Source organism: Artibeus jamaicensis, unplaced genomic scaffold, assembly GCF_021234435.1.
Source record: "Artibeus jamaicensis isolate MK-2021 breed Jamaican fruit bat unplaced genomic scaffold, CSHL_Jam_final contig_519, whole genome shotgun sequence".
Lineage (NCBI taxonomy): Eukaryota > Metazoa > Chordata > Mammalia > Chiroptera > Phyllostomidae > Artibeus > Artibeus jamaicensis.
The window spans coordinates 12,409,933-12,429,157 of NW_026521871.1; the positions used below are offsets into that span (position 1 = coordinate 12,409,933).

Genomic DNA, 19,225 nt, shown 5'->3' on the forward strand with positions numbered 1-19,225 from the left:
GAACCTTGAAAACATGCTAAGTGAAATGAGCCAGTCATCAAAGGACAAACACTGTATGATTGTGCTTATATGAGGTACCTAGACTAGGCAAATTCATAGGAACAGAATTGATATTATCAGGTGCTGTGGGTGGGGCAGTGGGAGGAGGAGAAAATAGGGAGTTATTTAATGGGTACAGAGTTTCTGTTTGGCTTAATGAAAAAGTTCTGGAAGCAGATGGTAGTAGTTACACAACATTATGAATGTACTGAATGTCACTGAATCTTAAATATGGTTGTAGTGGAAACTTTTGACATGTATATTTTATAATTTTTAGAAATGGGGGAATATCTACACTCATCAGTAGACATTTGTGATGCCAGGGATCCAGTAGTGAATAAATCACAGTGGTCAGCATGGGCAGTGGGACCTGTACATTCTAGTTTAGTTCGGTGGCCTGGAGAGAAAGGAAAGTCTGTCCCATGTGACAGTTCATTGTCTAGCCCTGGCTGGTGTGGTTTAGTGGGTTGAGCACCAGCCTGCTAACCAAGGGGTTGCTGGTTTGACTCCCAGTCAGGGCACATGCCTGGGTTGCAGGCCAGGTCCCCGTGGGGGTGTGTTAGAGGCAACCACACATTGATGTTTCCCTCTTTCTCCTTCCCTTCCCCTCTGTATAAAAATAAATAAAATCTTTTAAAAACTTTATTGTCTATTTTGAATTACATTGAATGAGTTTGAGATGTTACCAGTGAGTTTTAGACAAACAGCTGTGTCTTTCATGCCCCCTTGCATCGGGGAAACGACGGGGGGGCTACAACAGCACAGCCCTGGAACCCTGTCAGGTGGCTCTGCTCCTCTTTGCATTATGGGGGCATGATATTCCAGAGGGTTTGGTGCACTTTTAATATCCCAGCATATTTTTTGATGTTCCTTACAGCATCCCAAGGTTTCTCCTGACTGGTAGTGAGGACCACCTGGTGTTCACTTCCGTTTACCGACTGCTTGTTGGGCACCAGACGTTATATTGGGAACTTAATTTTCACAACAGGTGGTGAGGTGATTACCACAGTTGCCCCCATTTTTCAAACGAGGGAACTGAATACAAAGATAAAAGAATTTTTCTACCTAAAATCTGGGGGTTTAACCTAAGTACCTTTAATTTCAGACCATAAGCTCTACAGTTCTTTCAGAGGTGACAGTGTGAGGAGATTAACGCGTATAAAACCTGCACTGTGTGAGACGTCAGTGCGCCTCACACTTGAATTCTGAACCTGCACGGTCCGTAAAGTGCTAGGAAACGCTGCAACAGGACAGTCTTTCCAGTCTCACTGCAGCGTTAACGCCGGGGGCTGAACTTGCCACTGGGGCTTCCTTCACTTAAAAAAACTGGTCACGTTCATGTCCAAGGTACGTTAGATTTTAAGTATTGGCAGAATTCCTTCTACTGAATATTTTCTAGGGTAGAATTGTCTGCTATGGAATTATAGTTCTTCGTGGCTGGAGGCGGCACCCGCCTCTCCTTAACCACAGAGGCCGCACCACCCTCATTCTCCTCCGACCTGCTCTGCCACCTGCCCTTGTGGCATTCCCTTCACTTCCTGTCCCTCGGGCAAGCTGCCCGCATCCTCTCTCCTCTGTGCTGGCCTTCCTCCACTGTTCCTCCGTGACGAAGGGCATCCCAGCCCTCTCCTCCTAAGAGCCCGTGGCCAGTAAGCTCCCTCCCCCTGCTCTTCCCAACAACGACCATCATAGCACGATGCCCTTGGTACCTGGCAAAGTCGGCATTTTTTTTAAGATTTTATTTATTTATTTTTTAGAGAGAGGGGAAGGAGAGGAGAAAGCAGGAGAGAAACATCATCAATGTGTGGCTGCCCCTTGCATGCCCTCCACTGGGGACCTGGCCTGCAACCCAGGCATGTGCCCTGACTGAGAATCGAACCAGCGACCCTTTGGTTGGTTCACAGGCTGACACTCAACCACTGAGTCACACCAGTCAGGGCAAAATCGTCAAATGGATGAAACAGACATTTGCCTAGGAAAAGCTGGGCTCATTTTTCTGTAGAAATGTGGTCGTACCATAGAACTATCATGATTATACTTCACTTGCAGTTGCTTTAGCTTTTATAGACTTTTTGAGGCCCTAGAAATCATGCATTTCAACAAATTATTTTTTTCATCTAAATAGCTGAACAACTAAGTCCACACACTTTAGAAATAAAATTGTAAGTTGAGGCCACTTATAATGGCCTCAAAAGTACCGTTGAGTACTCAAACAGCACTGTGTTCTCAAAGTACTTACATTTGTCCCCCACTAGAGCATAAGCACTAGTCGGACTTTTTGGTCACTCCCTTCACTGTCCCTGGGCCCGGGTCAGAGCAGGACCGGGCACCCTGTGGGAACTTGGTAAAGGCTAAGTGAATAGGCAGCACTGTGTGGAGGTGCAGGGAAGCTCATGAGTGGAAAAGCTTGAACACTTCCTTAAATCATGGCTGTGGTGTCAGTAAACCAGATCAGAAGAACATCTGTAAATTTAACATTTTCAGCCTTAAATGCTTTGGCTTTTCTTAAGAATTCTGTGATTTGGCAGTAGGATGAAGAACGGCCTATTTGTGTTAAACGCTTACATTTATTTTCTAGTATCTGAGACCCAGTCCTTGAGGTGCCAGTGCCTAGTTTTTTATCAAAAACAGTGAAAATAACGGTAGGATTACTTGATCAGCACTTGGCCCTTCTCTCTTCCTGAGTGTAATTTCCTGGTGCGTGTTGTTAACGTGGGGCAGTAAGCATGACTAACTTTGTAGTAAGGTAATCGTCCCTTCACCTGATCTCAGTCACGTGCCTAGGAAAAAAGAACTCTAACATTATCATCTGGAGACCCTAAAACTTTAATTTTATTACTGATGAAGATTTCTGCCCACCAGCTTAGGCTGGCCGTACCTTGGCCTTTATTGCTAGTACATCTTTAGTTTGTTCCATTTTCTTATTTTCAGAGTCCATCATCATTGCTTCTGCAAAGCTGTTTTTGGTTGATGGGAAAAAGGTTAGTTACACTGGTTTGCAAGAGATTTCTTTCATTGGGTGGTTTGATTTGTTTTTCAGTCCGCTCCATCTGGACACAAACATCTGACAGTGGAAGAATTATTTGGAACTTCTTTGCCAAAGGAACAGCCAACGGTTGTGGGTCTGGATTCGGAAGAAGTGGAGAGGCTGCCAGGAGACGCCTCTCAGAAAGAGCCCAGCTCATTCCTACCGTTTTCCTTTGAGCAATCAGGAGGGGCCCTTCAGTCAGAAAACCTGGGTGTCCGTCCTGTTGCCCACCACTCAGTCCAGCCTGAAGTCACCTCCCCGGTGCTGATCACTCCTGCCTCCATCTCACAGTCCAGTGAAAAGCAGGCCCCAAGCTATGTGATCCCTTTGCGCCCTGGGCTCAGTCCCACTCTACCAGCAGAAGCGCCTACTGTGCAGGTTCCCGCCAGCTTACCCCGAAACACCACCATGATTCAGGCGGCGAAGACCATACCTAGACAGAGGTCTCCACTCCTGAGTCAGCCAGTCCCTGAGCTGAGCCATGCCAGCCTGACTGCCAGCCAGAGCCCCTTCAGGGCCCCACTGAGCGTGACAAACACTGCTGGAACGTCCCTCCCAAGTGTTGATCTTCTCCAGAAACTCAGGTTGACCCCACAGCATGACCAAATACAGACACAGTCACTTGGGAAGGGTGCAATGGCACCCAGCTTTTCTCCAGCAGCTGGCCAGCTGGCCACACCTGAAAGCTTCATAGAGCCTCCCCCTAAGACGGCAGCAGCGAGAGCGTCCACCGCCCTGAACAACATGGTGCTTGCTCCCCTTCAGGTACTGGCGGCAGGGTGGGCGCTGTAACTGAGTAGGATGAAACGGGAAGGACCATGGTTTTGATTGACATGAGACAGTCATTTTATTTTATTATTTTATGTATGTATGTATGTATTATTTATGTAGGGGAAAGGAAGGGAGAGAAACATTGATGTGTGGGAGGAAACATCAATCAGATGCCTCTCATGCCCTGCAACGGGGGACCTGGATGCAACCCAGGCCTGTGCCCCGACCGGCAACCTTTCTGTTTGCAGGGTGACACCCATTTCACTGAGCCACACTAGTCAGGGCTGAGAGTCATTTTAAAGAGATAACTATTGAGCCCTGGCTGGTATGATTCAGTAGATTGAGCGCCAGCCTGTGAATCAAAGGGTTGCCAGTTCAATTCCCAGTCAGGGCACATGGCTGGGTGGTTGGCCAGGGACCTGGCAGGGGGGTTGTGAGAGGTAACCACACATTAATGTTTCTCTCCCTCTCTGTCTCCCTCCTTTCCCCTCTAAAAATAAATAAATAATAAAATCTTTTTCTTTTTTTAATTTTTAAGACAACTATTGAGCATGTCAGAGGCTGGAAGAAAGGAGAGGTCAGAAGTCCTGTAGCGAACAGCCAAATTGGCAAATGTTGTTATAATGCAATTCTACTTCCCCAAATTATTCCTTGATAAAAGCTGAGACACTATTTTCCTGTCAGGGCGTGTATTTAGGCGGTTTTCTGTTCGTTTTTGCCTGATAGTTCCTGAAGTCCTCATTTGGCTCAGGACCACCCAGATCCAAATTACCCCAGTCGTTGAGCAGTTGCCAGCTCCCTCAGTGCACGTTCAGTCCTGCCTTGTGCCGGGCACCCTCGGGTGCCGCAAGAGCGCCCCAGGTTTGGAGGTGCGATGGAGCTTCTTGGGGAACCGGAGTCCCGCTGAGATCTGAAAGCCCAATGCAGATCAGCCGACTTCCTGGAGGCATGAGAGTGTCTGGGGCGGGGAGAGCGGGGAGAGCAGCGCGTGCAGAGGCCTGGGGGTGGGAAGCACCGGCCGACTCGGTCGTAGTTTGACGGGGTCTGCTGCAGAGAAGCGCTGGGGGGAGGCGGTACTTGTTGATGAGCAAGACATTGTACGTTGTGTTACAGGGTTAGAGGTCTGTCCTCAGAGCCCTGGGGAGTCTGTCCAGGGCTTTGAGGAAAGGATGGCATGATGGGAAGGAGAAGACAGGTAAGGTGACCCACCAGGGAGGAGACTGTGGCAGTCGCCCGGGCTTGAGCTGATGGAGGCCTGAGTAGGGGAACGTGGACAGGCAGATCTGTTTACAAATGTGATTAGTGAGGCTTCGTGGCAGATTGGGAGCAAGGGGGTGATGTTCAGGTCTCAGCTGAATATCCGCTTCCCCAGGGAGCTTTATTTGACCACACGTCTCCAGGCCTGGGATGCTCTTCCACGGCACTCTGCTGTGTAAGACCCTGCTGTGTAAGGCAGCTGCTCAGACCCTGAGGGAGTTGGGCCCTGAATGAGTTTCAGGTTGGTGAGTTTATAGATCACAGAACTGAAAGGAGGTAGCGTGGAGGTAGCGCCCTCTACTGTAATTGTATTGCTTACTTTTTTAAAAACTAGTTTATGTTTTATTAATTTATTTATCTTTAGAGGGGAAGGGGAGAAGAGAGGGAAATATCAATGTATGGTTGCCTTTCATGAGTTCCCTTGCTGTGAACTGGCCTGCAACCCAGCCATGTGCCCTGACTGGGAATCGAACCGCGATCCTCTGGTTCGCAGGCCCGTACTCAATCCACTGAACTACACCAGCCAGGGCTTGTATTGCTTACTTTTCAAGATCTTAGCCTCATGACTTTAATAATAATAACCCCCAATCTTAACATTTTGCTGAGTAATGTTTAGAAGAGCTCATTACTAATTGTATGTTATTTCTTAGTTAATGGGATATTTTGTTTCATACTTTTAAAAGAGGAAATTTGGTGTCTTGGTTCCATTATTCAGTTGTCATTTTGGGCCATTTCTGTTGAGGTTCTCTGCATTCAAGGAGAGGAGAGTGTCCTATTTAATAGTTCATCGTTATGCCCTGAGGTGTGCCTGCTGCCATTGACCTGCCGACAAAGCTCTGGAAGTGCAGCCGTCTCTCTTGAATGCCTCCCCTCCGGATTTTGACCTCTGGGAGAGCACCCTGCTCTCTAGCATGCCTTCTTTCAAGGATAGCTTTACATATGTGTGCCTTTTCATTTACGTGGCAGTATTGAATTTTAGGACCTAGGGCTTCATTGAGCTCTAACATATTTGCTCTACAAGTTCTTTTTCTCCCCATGAATGAGGACAAAATTTAGCATGTGTAAGTGTGACTTAGATGAAGACCATTTAATGCTGCCTGCCCAGTTTAAATTACCAAATAAGAGGTATGCTGCCAGTATCTTGCATCTCCGCAGGCTCAACAGCAAAGATATTTTGGGGTTGTCTCCAGCTCTTAGGAAGAGACCCAGGTTCCAGCTTTGTTCTTAGTGATACTTTACAGGCTTTGCACACACCTCCTTGAAGAACTAAATGGGTGGGGACCTGTCCTGCCACTCTCATCCTAAGGTCAATTCATCAGTTGCATTGTCACAAGTTCCTGTCAGCCTCCTCCCTCAGGAATCTAGGAACTAGTTAGTGTGAACTCCTGCTAGCGTTTCCTGTTGCTCACCTGCCTTTTTCCCCAGGAACTAGGAGATCTTCATTGAAATGTACTGCACCTGTTCATCTTTCTTTTTTAAACATTGCAGTCTATGCAGCAAAACCAGGATCCTGAAGTTTTTTCCCAGCCAAAGGTGTTATCCAGTGCCATCCCGGTAAGGACTCCCATTTTCCAAAGAACACAGTACATTTAAGTTCTGCAGGATATGAAGTACTTGAGTGAAATGTTTTAGCTTTCAAGCCTAGGCCCATTGTGGATAGCCCTCCTAGGCCAGGCTCCCCCAGCTCCCCAGAGTTCACTGCCGTGACCTCCCTGTAGACCTCGTGCCATCTCTCTGAATGGATGTCTTCCCTGTGTGTGCGAGGACGGTGTCAGCCACAGGGTGGACAGTCACTCAGTGTTTTTGAATGGGTGACTGCTGAGAGCACGTCAGCCAGGTTCTCTGAGTGGGACAGTCCTCTCCCTGGAAGAGCCATGGTGTCCCAGGTAACAGAAGGCAGCGTTACTACCTGATGCACTGTTGTCATTGGCCTCCCGCTGCTCTGACGACAGAGCCTCCCAGACCTGTGTGTTCTGTCCCTTTCTTGTCCTCCCAGCCGTATGTTTTGAAATTCGTTCCCACCCTCCATCACCTAGCAGCCTTGAAATGCACACTTATTTCTTTGAGTTCCTAAAATTTTGCATTCCCATTGGCCTTTGAACCCTTATACCTCTCCTCAAGCCTCAGATTTTAAACTAAAGACGGCTTCTGGCTGGTCTTGCCAGCTGGTCGTTTCTGTAGCTTGTCCTGCCTGGTGGTGATCAGCAGGAGCTCTCAGCCTGGTATTGCACCAGAAAAACAAGCTACATGGCTCAGACACCAAAACTATAACCCTTAAAACTATGGCAGGCTCTGTGCTATTTATACCTGAGGAGGGTGACAGGGGAAAGAGACATGTAGATCTCTTGTGTGTTTTATCAAATGTGAGAATTACTAAAAATTATTGGTGTGTTTTGATGGTTAGCATAGCTAAGAAACACATCCACGTGCAGGGAAGGAGGTGGATGTTAATTTTAAAGAAATTATATCTTTGATATCTGCAATGGTATAGTAAATCAGACACTTCAAAAGAAACTAATATTTGTGTAACTGGATTTTTTAATTATCTTCTTATTGAAGTAAAATTTCCATGTAATAAAATGTAGATTTTTATGAGTTTTGACAAACGTGTACCCCTTGAATAACATTTCCGTCACCCCAGAAAGTTCTGTTGCGCCTTCTTCCAGTCATTTCCCTGCCCCCCATGTAAAAACTTTACATTTTAATTTATCATAGCAATGTTCATATTGTGCCTACCAACCATGCTGTCGTATTACCCTTCTGTGGTGATTGGACTTGGCTTCCCATAATAGCTCTGCAGCATTCTTGCCACGTAAGTGGGCTTCCTAACCACATAGAAAATGCTCAGATGCTTCTGCTGAGTGCTAATCTGAACTCCACACAGTCACCTTGGACTCTGCTCTGGTCCCTACTGCTTATCAGGTTATCAGGGGTTTCCTACTCTGGGCCTGGCTGCTGGCTTCTGCAGTTCGGCACAAAACGACCATTGTTCCCCTACAGGTCGCAGGCCCTCCACTGGTTACAGCAACGACCACTGCAGTGTCTTCAGTCCTGCTGTCCCCAAGTGTTTTCCAGCAGACAGCTGCAAGGGCCACAGACCTAGAGAGGAAAGCAAGCTCCCCTTCTCCTCTAACTGTTGCAACATCAGAAAATCAGAGAAAGCCTTCCATTATTCTCAGCAAGTCTCAGCTTCAGGATACATTAATACATCTAATCAAGGTATGTAGCATATTAGTTTACTCTTTGAATTTTCACTTTTTAAATTAAAAAACATAAGTTCTTAGAAATTAGGTCATAAAGTAAATTAAGGACTACCTGGGAGTAATGTGTCTCTCTTTCTGAGCCTATGCTCCTGGTGGAAGAATATTTGAGCAAATTCCAGAATGTTAATCATGCTTTTTCCTGGGCAGTGGGGTGATTCTTTGGGTGACTCTTTGGGTGACTGGTTGTACAAATCATTTATACAGTTTGTTTTCCTAAGCTGTTATCAAGGACACGGTTCTGACGAGGTCACTGTGACATTACCTTCCCTTCCAGAATGACTCCAGCTTCCTCAGCACGCTGCACGAGGTCTACTTGCAGGTTCTGACCAAGAACAAAGACAACCACAACCTCTGACTGGAGCAGAGATCAGTCTGAAGACAGAATCTCAACCTCAGAACTAATGGGCCTCATCGTGGAAACTTCTAAACAAAACATTGAGTTTTGAGAATCCTGAAATTGAGCCTGTGAGAAAGAGACTCGTTTCTTAAGAATGTTTTCCAAGTGACGTTCTCAGTGATAATGGAGGTTTCACTGTGAAGCATCACCAGCAGACCTTTGTTTTGACAAAAAAAAAAGAAAAGAAAAAAAAATGCCCATTGTGTTAAGTTGTGTGGGTGTTTTCATCAGCTGTAAGCAAGTATGTGAAATAAGGAGTCTGATTTTCAGCTGCTTTCACTTTCAAGGTCTTAGGAAGGAAGTATCACCAGCCTTGCAGCAGAGTTCAGCCCATGCCGCATCCCTTTCCTCCTCTGTCCCCCTGGAAACTTGAGCATTAGGCCGATAATCAAGTTCTGAACAGAGCAGAAGGCAGCTCTGTGCACTGTAGCTTCTAGTCGTAAAAGATCAGCGTTGAAATTGACAGGTTAAGACGGATTCGTTCAAATGAAGTGTATTTCCTATGAATGCCTCAATTGGGCCTTTGAAGTTCTGAAAGTTGTGCTTTGTTACTAGGTGTCCTTGGTGCTGACATGCCGCACCTCCCGGGGTCCTGTCAGGCCCTGTGGTGGTATAGAGCAGGCATGCCACACCTTCGAAGCAAAGGCTGGGGCGAGTAAAGCTCAAATTTCTATCAGAAATCTTCACTTTACGTTAAACTCTCCAGTGGTTTCGAAAATGTTACATTTGTGTGTGAAGCATAGCCTTATTTTCCTTTTCTGTGTAAACACAGAAGTCATTGTTGATTGTTTTCCTTAACACTTTGACAAAGGACCAGTGGACCAATCTGACAAAGCCATTTCTGGTTCCATTCCTCGAGTCTACTGAGAATCATTTTGAAGCTATGCAGAAAAGGGAGCTGTTACTCACACTGCCCTTACTTTACTGTAGTATGTGGAGTTAAAACAAAGTGAAATTCAGAACTTTACCATTGTATTCCTAGGCTGTGACTACTTTTGCAGCCCAAAGTGTGAAAATATGTAAAGATGCTTTGTTATGCTGCTATTAATCTGCCATGATTTATATTTATTCTTTTATGGCATGTAATGGTGATTAGTAATATTTTAATGTAGACTTTGATTTATTTCAGCAATAGTAATTTTAAGATATTCTTTGAATGAAAGTGTCTTCATTTCTATGATACAGGTCATTTTGTAGTATTTAACCAATTAAGATGCACTGCTTACTCTTCTGAGCACCATTTAATGATTGGGTACAACCCTGTGGCTCCACCAGCTGGTGGGAGGACTAGCTGTGAATAACGCTGACAGGTGGGACAGTTCCTCGGGAACAGTCGTTTAAGCTTTAATGGTAACTCAATCATTAAGTCCATAGGTTTTTTTTTTTTCCTAGCTGAGATTTTAGAAAATTACTTGTGAATTACATACTTGTTTTAGTTCAGTCTTAGTTTTTTAGCAAGAATGCTTTGTGTGATTGGCTTTTGTTAATCTAAACATGCTTCCTGGGCAGCTTTTCTTCTTCTCAAATTAGTGTCCTCTCTTGCATCTGCCTAGTTGTGTGTGAATTGTGCAGAAGTCGGGGAACCTTGTAAGTTCTCATACTCAATTAGGAATAGTTTGTTTACAAAGGTAGTGTGTAAATACGGCAACCAAAAATGAATTGCTCATGTATCACAGGGAAAGAGAAGAGTAAGGTACAGAGAGTTACACCAGGAGATGGAGCCACGTGAGCCAGTGGTACAGGGAGCCACGTGATTGTTCTCCAATAACAGCTGCACCAGTAGGTTTGATCACACCCCAAGTGTAGTCTTGGTGGGCTCTGGTAGACAGAAGCATCAAGGGATTCTTGTTATAATAGACATCTGAATTGAAATGATGACTCAAGTATGTATAACATTAGGGGAGTTAAGAGAGACTATCCTAAGGAGGGTTTGTAATCAAATCTTAATTTTCATCCTTTAAGGGAATAAATATGGTAGATGGTAAAGAGAATTTGTGATACGGTTTTCTGAATGTGAAAGTAAACTTTTAAGTGCCCAAGTAATGGAGACTTGAAAAGGGTATGCCTGTTTCAACTTCCAAATTTATATATTCAAAGCATGTATATAAAGTTCAGAAGCCAGAAGTTCACCATCATGATTACCAGGAAGTTAAGGCCAGAATGAGTTCCTAGAAAAGTCAGGCCAAGCCTGGATAATTGCACTTGGATACCTCTGGCTCAAAAGTCCCAGTTCAGTTGCCTTATTCCTCTTTCAGGCGCACTCTCCAGAACCTCGTGCTAGCTTGGGTTGCATGTTTACATTGCTACAGTGTCTTTACTGGGACCCTAGTTGAATCGTAAGGGACACCAAAACAGAGATGCTCATTGCTAGGCTTTGCAGAACTCCAGGTGACGCACATTCAGGCCACCCCGTGTATCTGTGTGCCCACCCCCACCCCCGGGGGTGTGGGTGTTACTACTCTTCTGTTGTAGTTCCTGTGACGTCTATGAATGGACTCCTGTACCTCCCAAATGACCTTGTTCCTTCAAGACAGCAACTCCTGAGATTTGTAAGGTGTGAGTTTGAATCCTGAGTTTTCAGATGACTGTCAGCGTCAGGAGAAGCATTTCTTTCTGCCTGCATGTGAATGTCCACAGCTTTCCTTCTTAGGCTTTAGGGTCACCATCACAGAGAGGTGTTTTGTTAAGAGCCTAAGTTGACCTGGGTCGTCCTCTGCCAGAGGATGCACAGGCTTAGTTTAGGATGTGTCGGACCCAATTTTGCATGTCAAACATTTGTTCTTTTTCTGCCTAAGTTTTCTTGTAAAAATTATAACCCCCATCAAATCCTGTACTAGGTATTTTTAAACAATGCAGCTTTATTACTCTCCTCCCCAAAGAATGTAGTTTGAAATTTTCTCCTTTTGGTAGTAGAGGCCATGACTGCCACTGTATTACTAATAATGCAACATGAAATTGAAGGTGCCTAACTGCTTAAAAAGATGAAATCAGCCATCATACTGTAACTCTGGGCAAAATGTAGAAACACAGAGGAATGAGAGGTGGCACAGGCATGAGTGGACCTAGTCCCTGTGAATAAAGACAAGGAATCACAGGGACGTGTGTCCTGCATTCTTGCTGCACATTTGCTGCTGAGCACGTGTTTTTTTCTCAACCATCTTTGGTTTTCTTCACTTGTATTCAGAGTAGCTTGTGCCCTGTGTTTTCAGGTGTCTAAAACGTTAAGATCTGCACCAAGTTCAAGCAACTAACACTGGGCTTTTGAAAGGCTGTCCTTGAGAACGTTTCCCTGGGTGCACTGGGGCCTTGAGGAGCCTGTTTTTCAGCAAGAAAGATGTGTGCAATGTTTCACTTGGTTTTGTATTTGATCTGATACCTTCATTAAATGCTAAGATGCAATGTCCTTCACTTTGAGTGGGGAAAAGGCAAAGTTGTGTTCCTTTTATCTGCGATTTCTTAAATGTATTTTTAAAGTACGTGTTCTAAATGGTTTTTTATTCTGTATTACCGCTTTGGCCACGTGGTTCTCATGACTTTTCAGTGTACCAGTCTCTGCTCCCTGGGAGGCGGGGGCGAGAAGCTCTGGACTCGCAGCAAGGTTTTTGTTCCATGAGCTCAGTACTGCATCATCAACATTTTTAATGGTATGAATTTTGTACCATCTGTGTATGTTTGCAAATATTAAGTTATTACATGTTTTCAAATGAGCATTTTTCATCCTAAATTTTATATGTTTGCAAATATATTTTTTTAATAAAAGTTCAAAACCAAGTTTTAGCACCTAATAAATTTTAGTTGCGTTTTTATTTAATTTATAGGAGTGGAATCTTTTGAATGAATTGTTCTGCTTTGCCAGAGCCTAATACCAGAGAGGTGGGGCGGTGTAGGAGAATGGGGGCAAAGACTGGGGCAAAACCTTTGCCTGCCTGTGTCCAGACTGTCCCGGCCTGCCGGCTCATGGGGCCACACAGAAGCCTTAGATGAGTGGACATCTAAAGAATCTCTTCCTCAAAGGTTTCCCCAGGTGGAGGATACATACAGTTCTAGTCATGGCCAAAAACAGTTTTATAGGAGGCTTCACAGTTTGGGTCATTTCCCAAATTCACTCATTGTGTACTGACTCACCGTTGTGTGCCAGGCATCTAGGACAATAAGGAAAGAGTGAGGGAAATAAAATGTGGTTACTATGGGAAATAGAGAAAAGTTTTTTAAAAATGGGTTAATCATATATCTGCCTAATAATTGTTAACTTTTTAATGTTTCCAAACAGGATTCTCCCCAAAATGTTTGCCATACCTGCCTGCTTTCTTAGAGCAGAGCAAATGCTCACCCTTGCTCTGACCATTTTTATTCACACACACAGCCGCCGTCGTTGCACACTCATTCAACACTCACGGATTGCTGTCTCATCATCTTCTCCGCCTGCACGATAACTCAGTTTAGGGCAAAGGAAGCTGAAGCTGAGGGTGACTGAGGTTATGTGCCAAAGGCTGCTTAATAAGCCCATGGTGGCCTGAGGACCTGAAGCCACACAGACCAAAGAGCTGCTAGAAGTCCTTTCTTCACTCCGTGGCCTCCACGATCAAGTGCTCTGGGTTGCTGTTTATAGTTTCTTAGGTCGCTCATTACCACGACTTATTAAAAGCTAGAATGATCTACTCACCGGCTGTTTTTTATCTGTCATGACCCAGGAAACCAGGTAACTAGGCCGTTGGAATTTTGTGAAAAACTCAGGTTAGTGGGCACCGAATAAGCTGCAGAGGATGGGGTTGTAGGTTTCTGGGTTGTTTCCACTGATGTTTTCACTCCGTCGTGGATCCTGATGCGTAGATTGAATGTTGCTAACGCCCTGATGTTCACGTAAGGAAATAGTAAGAGATTGTTGAGGCTTCTGGGAAACAAATGTTTGTCCCAGGAACAGCCTGTCTCGCCCACCATTGTAAATGAGAAGCTAGAAACTGGACCACCGGGTGGTCACTGAGGGAAGCCCACCTGCAGACGGAGCCAGGTCCATGGAAGGCTGAAGGGAAGAGCGCGGAAATGGTCACTGAAACGAAGCCTGAGACTCAGTCTGCATCTGCCCTTCACGTGCCTCCTGCGGGGTGACCTCCTACGTGCGGTGTGAACGGGTCTGACAGGCCTCTCGAGAGCCGAGACCAAGTCAAGTTCTAAACCTCTTTGAATCTGCTGAGTGGAGTCAGGCCAGAAGACAGCAGCTGGCGCACACACAGAACCTGCGGTGAACCTGTGCCTCCCCACGCGGGTGCGAAGGTGGGGCTCTGAGGCCCGCAGGCGCCTGACCCCTCTTCGGGTTCTCCAGGTAACTTCACTAAAAGTGAAGATGACTGGCAAGAGACTTAACCAACAGAAGCAGAATAGTTTGAAAGGTCGTACAAAGTTAATGTGATAGTCACACCATGTTTGACGAACATTGCTTTCCAGTGAGTTTAAATATAAACTGGAAGTATAATTCCACAAGGAATCAGAACTGACACGTGTCATGTGCTGCATGCTTTGTAGACATTCTTATTCAACCCTCTCCACGCCCCTGAGAGGTGGAGGGCAAGGACCCTGGGAGACCCCGGCACCGCCTTCCTGTTACCCCTCCATGGGCAGTGGCACTGGCTGTGCTTAGACTGCTGTCGGGGCCTCAGGCGGAGCGGGCCCCAGAGTGTGGAGCCAGGAAGGCAGCCGCAGTCCACAGGGACTACTTTCTTACCAGGTCCCTGTCACTCCAGAAAGACGGGTTGGCTGTACCTGAGTCCCTGCAAGGCTCTAGGCAGCACCCTCAGCAAACCAGCCCCTGATTTCTATGGAGTCTCTTGGAGTGTTGGCAATGGTGCCCTGGCTTCCAAAGCAGGTACAAAACACATTTTGCTGCCCAAGCCCAATTTCGTTGTTTCTGTCCCTGATGTAGCCCCCAGAGACTGGCCCTTCTGGGCCTCTCCCAGGCAAGGTTCCTCCTCCCACAAGCAGAGCTGGCCAAAGTCCTCTCCTGTCCTGCTGGCACTGGGAGGCTCCCTGACTTCTGTTTGACCCCCAACCCCTCCCACCCGGCCCTCCAGACAGGGAAGTGGACTCTAGCAATGGGGTGCAAGCAGTGGCCCCATTTGCTGTTGGGAACTGCCCTGCCTGGTTTCAGAAATTGTAACTGCCTCCCATGGCTAAGGATGAGTGAGCCTTTCTGAATGCAAGCCACAAGGAGACAAAGCTTGTCTCTGGTAGCAAACGCTGCCTCTGCTTCCTCCCCTGCCCCCAGTGCATGGTCGGATAGTCAGAGATGGGTAAGACCCCTCAGAGGAGGGGCAACCTAAGCCAGACATGATCACTTGGGAGGCCATTCATGGAAGGACTGGGGGGCTGCAACAAAGAGGGAGTGATGGACCCTCACCCCCTAGCTATTCTGACATAGCCCAAGTCCCCATGTCCTCTGGGAGAAGCGCTTCCTGTTACTCTAATCCACTTAAGCCAGAAAACCTGTGGTGGGGAGGTGGTGCAGCCCCTTGCCAGCTAGAGCAGGATCCGGGGTGATCGGGCATAAGAAAGAATTCCTAAAAGTCCCGTGAAGCCTGCTTTGCTAAGAGTACTTTTGTTCATATGTTAAGGGTCCAGGCAGGAAATGAGTATGTCTCCCAAAGTTTCTGCAACCCCCTTTCCTGACAGACACTGACTCAGACTAAGCCCTCAGATTTCTTTGAAATGTTATCTACTGTTTGATCCTTGCCGCCTGTATTCCTGTGTATTACAACCCAATAAAAGCCACTGAGGAAGGGGCTCCGGGCCTTTCTCCTCTGAGAGATTGGCCACCTCTCCTCCCCAAGCAGATCATGTCTTGGTAGTGTTACTTTCATCCGTGGCAGATGGGCGGACTTTGCGGGCAAAGCTGCCCCCACAATTTACCGTGTGGCCTGCACCCAGGGGCCTCTGCTCCAGCAGGCACCTCACTCCCTTTTTTTAAAAAATATTTTGTAATTCCACCTTTATCACCCTGACCTGGAATGCATAGCGACCTATACCTACATGAACAACTCTAAAAGAATACCCTAAGTGTAATAAAAAGACATTTAAAAGGAATTTATAACTAAATGCTCCATATTAACTATACAAAAGCTTGGCACAGCTACAGAAATTCACCAGATGCCCCAGTAGAAAAGCCCTGGTCTTCACTCTGACACTTGTTCCCACCATACCCAGGAGACGGCTGTGGTCCCTCAAAGGGCCTGTCCAGAGCCCAGCGCCCCTGGGAGTCAGCTCCCCCATCCCTGCACAGCCACAGCCCCAGCTCAGCACTCATTGCCCTGACTCACCTGGGCTCCCACCTTTAAAAGGAGACTGAAGAGCTATTTGCACTCCAGCCCAAGACAGCGGGGTTATTAATGAATGCTCCTGAGGACTTTGGAGACCTCGAACGATGGCGCAGCTCAGTGACTGGAAGTCAGCCCCTGTGGCCACCCAGCATCTCCCTGCACTATATCTTGGGTAGAGGCCGGGCAGAGTGGGCTGGCAGGAAGGAGGAGACACATGCAGGTGCTACTTGTTCATCCCCATCTGACCCTTGGGGCTGGAGGTGGCATCTGTGCTGTCCCAGACATTGTGCTTGACACCACACCTGCATGCCCGTGCACACCCCCACACACACGGGCCGCCCCTGTCACATGGTGACTCCGTGAAGAACTGGGACTGTTTGAGCCCTTTGTATCCACAGACAGGTACAGAGTAGAGGTGTGCGTCACTATTTGCAGAACAGTGAATTTCACCACCACAACCAGCTGGGAGGCATAGGCTGTTGTTACCTCCTTCAGATGAGGGAGCCAGTGATTGAGTAATTTGCCCAAGGCAGCCTGTCAAAGTTCACAGCTAGAGCACAGCAGAGGCAAGAGTTGAACTGAACCTCCACCTCCCTCTGGGGTTGTAGAATGTGGAGAAAGTCTCTAGGTCCCTGGAGAATTCTGAAGAGTTTTTTGAAATGACAGCAGCATTGCTCCCTGTGATGGTGCAATTGACTGGTAAGGGATTGCTTTGCCCATTGTGATTATTCTCCGTTACCCCCGCAAGTGTGGCTCTCGGGGCGCTTCCTCAGCCCTAGGCCAGAGGAGGGCAACAGAGGCTCAGAGGCACACTGCCAGGACACTGGCCAAGCAGAGAAACTGAGGCCCAGGGCAGAAGGTGAGTGTCAAGCTTTTCCCCTCTATAGGTGCTGCTGCTTTCCAATTCAGTGTTCTAAAATTTGAAATGAGTTCATTGTCTTAGTCTCCCATACTCATGCTAGCCTTACACAGATATAGTTTTGTTGCAGGGAATACTGTTATTTCAAAATTGCTGTCAATGGTCACCTCCTCCTTGGAGACCTCCCTGATCTACAGCCTCAGCAGACAGTATTTTTTTTTTTGCACAGATCACAGCAGGCAAGTCTTCTGTACACACAGCTCTTGCCAGCCTGTGACCTGTGACCTCCTCAGAATCAGCTGTAACAGAAGTGCTCTTCCTGAGCCTCTAAGCATAGCGCTGGTACAGGAGCTGGGGTAAATGGGACAAACAAATAAGTGGACAAGTGCTGGTAAAAGGGTCAGTGCTGGGGTGACTCGCAGCAGCAGCAGCACCTCTGCTATGCACAGTAGTGCAGACCAGTGCTTCACTGGGGGCTTGACTCATCTAAGTCACCAGAACTGGAGGCTGGCTGGATGCCCTTGCTCATCCCAGAAGTGCAGGTGGGGAGCGAGACAGTAAAAGCCACTGCGTCTGGAAAGCAGCTACCTGGGTTTGGGACTTTGTTTCTCCCAGTCCTCCTGCCCTTTAATGGCTTTGGATTTCCCAAGAGGAGCTGTGGCTGGGGACAGTGAAACAGCCCCCCTGTGTACCTTTCTCCAGAGTGCTTTAGTCCACCCAGGAGAGAGTCCACTTCATCTCCCCACAATCAAATAAGCACATGTCTCTTTATTATCATCCACGAGAACGAAGTAGCCACCTCCAGCACCCTGGCTGGCTGAGGGAAACCCAGGCGCTAGGAGAAAAGGGGACAAGGGTGACGATCTGTCCCCGCCCCATGCTGCAGTCCATGCAAGCTGGGTCCTAGCTGCTGTAAAAGTGCCCTGAGTGTAAACAGCACTGCCCTAGCGCAGCCTGGCACAGCGCCCTGGGGAGGAGCTGACAGAGGCTGTGGAGGCCGCTCCATGCTCCCCGCCCCGGGAGGTGCCCAGGCTCCATTGCTCAAGTTGCAAGCTACAATGACTAAGCACCTTTTCTTTATGCACAAGGAAAGCAAGCCCAGCAGGCCTTGGCTGGGCTAAATGCTGGTGCTCATCTTTCAGGAATACCAATGTATCCAGCTGCAAGCCTTCCGGGACGATTCGGAGAGTCAACGACCCAGGCTGGTCCTGGAACTGGCGAAGGACACACAGTGCTGATGGGGAAGAAAGCTCTCTCTGCCAGAAACACAAGCATTATTTGTTACAGGGTAAATCCAGAAACAACACAAATGTCCGGGGGACAGTGACCAATCTTCCTCTGCGCCAATAATAGTTCCGGGGGAGAAAAAAGCACACAGACTCTATGGGAAAGGATTTAAGATGCATAGCAATGTAAACAAAAGCAAGACATGTGGAGAGTTCATAACTTTATTTAGGATATTTGTGTTCATGGATAGAAAGAGAGGAAGAAAAAGACTGGAAGGAAATGCCAGAAAGTTGTCCCCGGTGATCTCTGGATGGTGGGGTTATGAGGCGCTGAAGTTTTCTCCTTTGTGTGTGTATCAGCCAGGGCCCAACCAGACAAGCAGAACCCATAGGTACACGCTGTGGTCTGTCTAGAAAAAGGCATTGTTAATACAACAAGAATGGTTTGTGTGACATCGATGAAACTTGGCAGCCAAGGAGAGTGGACTGGAATGTGCATGTGTGAATAATGACGACCTCACAGGACTAGTCAGTGGGGGCAGTAGGCACTGTTGAGTGAGCATGTGCACTGTGTGGCCATTGCCTTCAAAATGACTGAGCAAGTAGAACAATGAATCTCCATCAGATTTTGCATTAACCTCGAACAGTCCTCTGAGGAAAGTACACTGATGATTCAGAAGGCCACAGCTACGGGCAGCTGGCGATTGGCAGCTTCATCACGACAATGCGCCTGCTCATGCATCACGTGTCATGCAGAGTTTTGGTGAAACATCAAATCACTGAGGTGACGCAGCCCCACTTTAGCCCAGATTTGGTGCCCTGCGAGTTCTGGCTTTTCCCAAAACTAAAATCACCTTTGAAAGGGAAGAGATTTCAGACCATCAGTGAGATTCAGGAAAACACAACAGGGCAGCTGATGGCAAGTGGGAGAACTGTGTGAGGCAACGTGCTGACTTTGAAGGGACTGAGGCATCACTATCCTGTGTGCGATGTTTCTTGTATCTTGTATCTTCTTAAAAAATGTCTCTCTTTCATATTACGTGCCTGGATACCTTCTGGGGAGACCTCTATAGTAAGA

At 47.0% G+C, this 19,225-nt stretch overlaps 1 protein-coding gene across 2 annotated transcripts in view; it reads left to right on the top strand.

The window, feature by feature from the left end:
* Positions 1-12,531, top strand: part of DCP1A (decapping mRNA 1A) — a 59,681-nt gene extending 47,150 nt beyond the window's left edge. For both annotated transcript variants that reach the window (XM_037134674.2, XM_037134675.2), the window contains 4 exons: positions 3,080-3,832; positions 6,584-6,649; positions 8,096-8,314; positions 8,633-12,531. In XM_037134674.2, the coding sequence (XP_036990569.2) occupies positions 3,080-3,832; positions 6,584-6,649; positions 8,096-8,314; positions 8,633-8,713 (1,119 nt within the window). In that variant the 3' untranslated portion in view covers positions 8,714-12,531. The remainder of the gene's footprint in view (positions 1-3,079; positions 3,833-6,583; positions 6,650-8,095; positions 8,315-8,632) is intronic.
* The last annotated feature ends 6,694 nt before the right edge of the window (positions 12,532-19,225 follow it).